The sequence below is a fragment of the Ipomoea triloba genome, chromosome 2 (assembly GCF_003576645.1).
Source record: "Ipomoea triloba cultivar NCNSP0323 chromosome 2, ASM357664v1".
Lineage (NCBI taxonomy): Eukaryota > Viridiplantae > Streptophyta > Magnoliopsida > Solanales > Convolvulaceae > Ipomoea > Ipomoea triloba.
Window position 1 is genome coordinate 1099509 of NC_044917.1, and position 7273 is coordinate 1106781.

At 35.2% G+C, this 7273-nt stretch overlaps 1 protein-coding gene across 1 annotated transcript; it reads right to left on the reverse strand.

Annotated features, from left to right (window-relative positions):
• Window positions 1–34: 34 nt before the first annotated feature.
• LOC116009720 (ras-related protein RABC2a-like) lies at window positions 35–2400 on the reverse strand. The gene is made up of 6 exons (XM_031248842.1): window positions 2116–2400; window positions 1226–1294; window positions 1068–1133; window positions 802–923; window positions 605–733; window positions 35–514 (listed from the first exon to the last, which is right to left on the reverse strand). Exons 1-6 carry the CDS (start codon window positions 2276–2278, stop codon window positions 410–412), a joined length of 654 nt encoding a protein of 217 aa, XP_031104702.1. The 5' UTR covers window positions 2279–2400; the 3' UTR covers window positions 35–409.
• Window positions 2401–7273: the final 4873 nt, after the last annotated feature.

Consider the following 7273-nt stretch of genomic DNA (forward strand, 5'->3'; position numbering starts at 1 on the left):
TGGGATTAAACATGGGAGAACAACTTTTCCTAGCTGAAGAATGCATATTGCTATGCCTATCTGTTTCATTTCTACTTGAATTGGCACAAAATATTCTGCCAAGAAAACTGTTTTCATTCAAACCAGTATTGTATAACTCCTGATGATATAAGCTGTAGTCGTCTATTTTATGTGTTCTGAACATTAAAGAAATCGAACAATAAAAAATGTACACAAATATGATCTCTGTTCCCTGACATGATCTCAGTTCCCATGATGTTTCAGAAGATCTATCCAAGCTCAAAAGCTAGCTTGTCTTCTTTAGATGTATCTTCTTCCCCAGCAAAAATGGAGGATCATTTTGCTTTCCTCTCAACAACAGATCCACACTTCTAAACAGTAGTAGTCTGCATTACACATTAAAGTCGAATCACGTGCAACATTTGCTTTTGTGTTCATCGATTTCCTTTTGTTTCAAAATTTGGTTCTTCACAACATTGGATCCTTTCTCTACCAGGCTTGGCACCTCTAGTATCTGTTACCAAAAAACGAAAGTTTAAACTAAACCGATCTGCAGACATTTCTAAGAAAAAAATCGGGTGCTGAATCGTGCTATATAGTGTACCTTGAGAGTAAGATCTCGAAAACACTGGGGCACATTTTCTCTGGTCTTAGCACTACATTCAAGAAACAGACATTTGTGTTTCTGTGCAAACGCCATTCCTTCCTCTCTACTCACAGCCCTTTCGTTATCCTGAAAACCCAATATGTCATTAACTAGACGAGATTGATGATCACGATAAGCAATCCAATTCGACTCACCCTGTCAACTTTGTTTCCAACTAGCATCTTGATGCACTCTGGATTTGTCGAGTAACGCTCTATCTCCTTCCCCCAGATTTTCGATAAGTTTGTAAAGGTGTCCCGCCTCGTGACATCATAAACTAAAACAAGAAACCAAAAGCAGAGAAGTTGGTTCAAGAATAGACATAGAACATGGGTCATATGTTGTAGGAAAGTGTGATGACAAAGTTGTAGGAATTAAGAAACTTGTCTGCAATTGAGTAGAAATGATGGGGGTGGCTTACCAAGTATAATTCCATGTGCCCCTCTATAATAAGAGCTTATCAATGTCCCAAACCTCTCCTGTCCACCTGCATATATATGCAGGCCAGTGACAAAACAACTAAATGGGATACCACTGTTGAGCCAATATAATATAATGGTTTCATATATATTCACTCACCTGTATCCCAAATTGTCAACTTCAATCTTTTCCCACCAATGGTTAGCACCCGGATCTTGAAGTCCACACCTAAACATGGGCAAAGTTAAAGCATGCACTCGATAACTCGCCTTATGACTCTAACAAGCAAAGGGACCACCTGGGAGATAAACCAACCTAGATTGTCTATAGCTAACCGGTTCAAATCAAGAATGCCAATAGACCGTTCAACGTCAATGATTTTGTATGCAAAGAATCAAAGTCTTAACTTTTTGTTATGTTAAAGGCAAAATCTCCTCGCCCCAATGGCCCACACCCACTCTCAACTAGACAGGATAATGGAAGCATAATCATAGTGACTCAGTTGCCCGCCGAGCCCACACCCACTCCTCAACTAGACAGGATAATAAAAGTATAATCACATTGACTCAGCCATCCATCGGGCCATACTCACTCCTCAAGTAGACAGGATAATGAAAGCATAATCACAGTGACTCAGCCGTCCATCACACTAACACTAGATATAACCTACTAAGAGCTCATGGGCAAGTTTTTTGTTATGTTGACTAACTAAACAACCTCTCCTAATCAACATTCTAATATCTAACACTACAAGTAAACCAATTTAATTAGTCCTACCAACCATCAAAATTTAAAAGGACTCAGCATCTCCCTTAAATTTAAAGCAATAATCAACAACTTTCACTGTACGTCTTAAAACACACAAACAAATTACACAGCACATAGATACTGCTCTCTAGTCTCTAGATATCCCAAGAACTATAATTCTTAAAAATCAATGCATCATTTTTAAACAATTTATCAAAGTTCATAGAGTATATATATGAAGCTATATATCAAAAAATTAATATAATCCCAGAATTAAAATCTACAAGTATTTGAGTGGTTACCAATGGTGGGGGAGGGATTTTGGAGAGGACAGTGATGAGAAATGAAGCTGAGAAGCAGACTACTCTTGCCCACACCAGAATCTCCTATCAACAGAATCTTGAAAGAATATTCATACCCACACCCTTTATAACTCATCATCATCTTCCCGCCTTTTGTCTCCATATTTCCTTCTCTTTATACCTTCAACTTCATCTATCTCTCTCTACATGGAGGTGGCAGTTTTGTTGGAGAGAGAAACAGGATAGTAGGTTCAGATGAAAAGAGAAAGAAATTCAAAACTACCAGTGTTAAGATAATATTTTCCGACAACGATATTTTATGTTTATGTTTGAAGAAAAGATTGTTTGAAAAGGTTGGGTGCAGAGTTGGCGGGTGAGAGTGAGAGGTGGCGAGACAAATGTCGTGTTTTCACTCAGTCTGTCGTCCACGCGCCAGATTCTGGGAGGGGGGCGTGGGCCCCTCGCGGTTGCGTCACCGGCTTCATCTTCCGTGATCTTTTCGTTTTTTATTAGCGTCAGCTTCCCATTTTGCCGCTTTCCCCAGGGCTGCCGTAGATTTAACGGCGTTTATTCTTCATTACGGCATGTGATTTTATAAACATTATTATTGATGAGTGTTTGTAAATCTTTCTACAATTGTACAATACGCATTTTGGACTGCTATCAGATAAAAATAATAAATATACTATCATGTAATAGAATTAACTGTACTCAAAAAATTAAATGAGTCTAAATAATACTAAATAAAATTGATATACAATTTAAAATTTAAATAGAAAGTAAATTAATTTACATTATTATTAATATTGCCAACTCACCATGCCTCCAGTGGCAAATTATGCTGTGGACCTAGGTCCACCTTGCAAGGTGGACCTGGGTCCAAAACTACGTCGTTTTTGTCTTCTTCTTTTTTTATTAGTAAACATATTGCCTAATATAGAGTTGTCCAAAAATGTGTGAATGTAGAGTATAGAAATTGTGAATGTAGATTTATGATTGTGTGAATGTAGAGTTGCCCAGAAATGTGTGAATGTGGAGGTTTCAAATTGTGAATATGGAATATAGAAATCGTGAATGTAGAGTTACGCATGTGTGAATCTGTAATGGAGTTAAGAAGTTCTAGCAACTTGTAGCCTTATAATGTGTGAATGTGGAGTTCTCAAGTTGTGAATATGGAGTATAGGACCTGTAAATATAGAGTTTTGAATGTGTGAATGCATAACAGTGATAATATAATTACTAAACATATAATCCTGTAATGTGTGAATGTGAAGTTTACAAATTTTGAATGTAGAATATAGTGTATGTGAATGTAGACCCAGGTCCACCTTACACGGCATAACAACCTGCCTCCAGTTTGGCAGGGTGAGGTGGGCCTAAAAATCCCCAACTTATCCTCTACCTCGTTAGGTTTAGAGGTCGATCGATCTATATGAGACTAAGCCCATTTTAACCGTTTTATTGGCCAATACTCAAACAATCTCAACATGAAGTATTTTGTGTAATGGACAGGCTCATTTTTATAAGTGGACATAATGTTTTAAGTCATGTATGTTGAAATTTGTCACTGTAAACTGTTCGGCCCATGTATATCCATTTGCGAGGCCCATTGGACTTGCAAATAATTTCGTAATGGTGGGTAAGTTTTTCTTTCGTACTTCTCTGTACTTCATGGGGTCTTAAGGTTGGCCTAACAAAGAGGGTGATCTAAGTAAAGAATTACCTAGTGCTTGAATTGATAAGATCTAGAGGTGTCAAAGAGACAGGTTAGTATGAAGTTCATTCTAGTCCTAATATTTTTTGGGTTGATTCAGTCCGGTTCATTTGTTACAATGGGTAGATTTGGACTAACCCATTTTATACTATGGACAAGATCGGATTTTAATTTTTGATTCATGGACCCAGCGGACCAGTTGACATGTACATTTTTTAAAAATTAGTGAGTTGAGCTCCTTGATACTTCACTAAGGGTACAACCAAATTAGATATATTTTTGAAGTGACACTTTTATTTGATGACTACAATCATTTCAACATGATTATGCCAACATCCTTGATTGTGATGTGACTTGAGCATGTGACATTCTATTTGGAATGATAACAATGATGTCATCAGACCACAAATAAAAAATCAAGATTACAAACCTTTTAAATGTACCAAAAATCTCTTGGGGCAATGAAAAACATCATGAATGAATATGGGTGGATAAAATTCCATATAGTAGTTATTATGTATAGGCAAAAACTTGTGTGAGACCGTCTCACCATGAGACTGGTCGGTTTGGGTCGAGATGCAACTGTAACACTTCTATGCACAAATGTCATACTTATATGCTCAAATGTAATATTAATTAAGAATAAAATTTTTGTTACTTATAAGGGTAAATGTAATACTTTTAAGAGAAAATACAATACTTTTACATTTCGATTTAAAAGTATTACATTTTTTCACAAAAGTATTATATTTACCCTTATAAGTAAGGGTCACTTGTCAACATTACTTATTATGAAAAATGTATTACTTTTGCTCTAATAAGTAACAAAAATTGTATTCTTAATTAGTGTTATATTTAAGCATATAAGTATGATATTTGCACATATAAGTATGACATTTGCATAGTGATTTGACCCGACCAACCCGTCTCATGAATAAGAATTCGTGAGACGGTCTCACACAGGTGTGACCCATAATATTTTGGTTGAAGCCATCCTAATCGATGGATGAGGTGCAGACTTTACTTGAGGGACATGGCAACCCATAGTTGAATGGTCAAACAGAGGATACGATTTTGGATCCACAAAACCTTAACTAATACGCCTCTCGTGCACGAGGGGGACATTTGTGCAATCAACTAATCAAAGTAATAACAAAATAAGGTTCAAACTAATAAATATTATGATTATGATTATTAAGGTCTCGATTAGTAACAATTGTTAAATACAATCTCTCATGCATAACATGTATGCTTGTATTGGATATTGAAAAGATAACTGTTTATAATGTTTGATACAGTTTAAATAACATACATAGATGTATTCATTATGTATATCATAGGAATTTATATTATTATAATAATTATTTTGCTTGATGAGGAAAATTTCCTGTCAGTATTCAAGTGTGTATTGGACAAACTTAGCACATGTTTAACAACCTGCAAACCACACAGATAAATTGTACTAGACAAATTATGTGCAATAAGTTAGACCGAAAGAATGTTAACAAGAATCAAACTCATGATTTTTTAATATATATATAAGAATTGTACTTCACCTACTTGTCGACCATTTTCGAGCTAGACAATTATAATAATAATTATTATGGTGGGTAATGGGGATGTGTGTATGTTTTATGTTTATATATATATATATATAATAGTAATCCGATCCGTAATGGAATTGCATTGCTTGAGGGAGAAGAGAAGACGTGGACAGCAACAACAAAGTTTGCTTATTATCCAGAGAATACATACACATCTTCTCATCATCTTCTTCAGTTGATCTTCTTTACTTTAGTGTTGACCAATCGCTCACCTTCACCTCAAAAAGACCTTTCTCTTTTATCATAACCACTTCCCCTCCTACATATATACGTTCTTTTCCTCTTTCCTAACTTTTATTTTCTTCCCTATATATACGTTTTTTTTTTAATTTGAAACTTTTTAAATGTTAAAAATGGTCAGAAAATATTTTTATAGAAGTTTTTAACGTAAATACGTTTCAAAAACAGCTAATTAAGCTTGTCATGCCCAATTAATTAAGCTATATTTATAGCAAGTATTCCTAGTTATTCATGGGACATAGGCAGCGACATATTACCAGTCTGCCTATATTAACAGGTGCTAAAGCCTAAACTAAACCCATATTAGGCTACCAATTAATGAACTAATCGTGAGGATTGTGTTGTCTTTCAAAATTATGCAATTTTACGAATCTGAAATTTCTTCTTTTAAGTGAAACCAAGGAGGCAAGCTGGTTCCAATTTCCTTCTTCCATTTTCTAGGACACCTTTGCTTTTTATAACAAGGTGGGTAATTTTCATAGCAAAAAAAAAATTTGAATTTGATTTTTACCAACAACTTCTCGATTGAGCATATTGCACAGAATCTTCATAGTTCAGTTTACATATCATGTGTGGTTTATGAGATATTAAAAAATAGCGGAATTTACTTAGTGCAGACCATCAGAGTAGTGCTGTGAATTTTAAAATAATTGTATATAGTGTGCCATATTAAAGAGTCATGCACCAAACTTTATTTTGAATAAGAATCAAACTCTGTAAGTATGACTCAGTGGAATTCATATTAGTCTATCTATAGTATCTGCTTCACATGATATGTCAACAACCTCCTTGATTTGAATGAGACTCGAACTTATAACATTCCGTTTGAAATGGTAACACTGATGCCTTTGGCTAGACATATGTAATTTATAATATTTTCATTTTTACCCCTGTAGTTGCTGAACTTGTAAATTGTAATTTATAAGGGGTGATGGTGTGATTATCAGCAACTATTGGGAGTGGAGTGAAATAGTGTTGCCTTCAATGATTTTTCCTTGTTTGCATACTGTTTGCGCGCGCGAGTATTGACCAGACATGGATAAAAGAGCTTTGCATGTGCAACACGAAGCCACATTGCAGAAACAGGGCAACTGAATATAGTCAAATACCAATAGTTATCCGTATTCATCTTCCAAAGTAAACTCATCACAATGTATTATCTGTTCATAACTACTTCGTCTCCACTGAAACTTGAACCTACTCCTCTTCATATAGGAGTGTAAACCGGATGCCACTAGATCACATGTTCTTTGGCTCATATGTGATTATGATAAATACAATTAGTTATAGTATAATTGAACTCGTAACTATCTGTAATGAGAATCATAGTCCACCAATGCATTCATCTTTTCCGATGCCAAAATTTTTTTTATTACCACCCAAGCTCCAAAAAATTTATCAAAGGCAATGAAAGCTCATTGTGTGTAGAGTGTACAGGCAAGGGTGAAAAATGAGGGTTGATTAGGCAATTCGTGATTTACCTCATCCAGTGCCCTTGGACAGGGATTATGGAGTTTATGATTAGTATAACGTAAGTTGTGAAATCTAATGTATCAAAAAAAAATATTATTATCGCATGCATTAAGAAGTGAACATTATG

Coding starts and splice junctions, on each gene's coding strand:
- LOC116009720 (XM_031248842.1), bottom strand. CDS start 2,278: ATGGAGACAAAAGGCGGGAAGATGATGATGAGTTATAAAGGGTGTGGG. Junction 734..801: donor TTGGAAACAAAGTTGACAGG/GTGAGTCGAATT, acceptor TTGGGTTTTCAG/GATAACGAAAGGGCTGTGAG. Junction 515..604: donor TTCGAGATCTTACTCTCAAG/GTACACTATATA, acceptor TTTTGGTAACAG/ATACTAGAGGTGCCAAGCCT.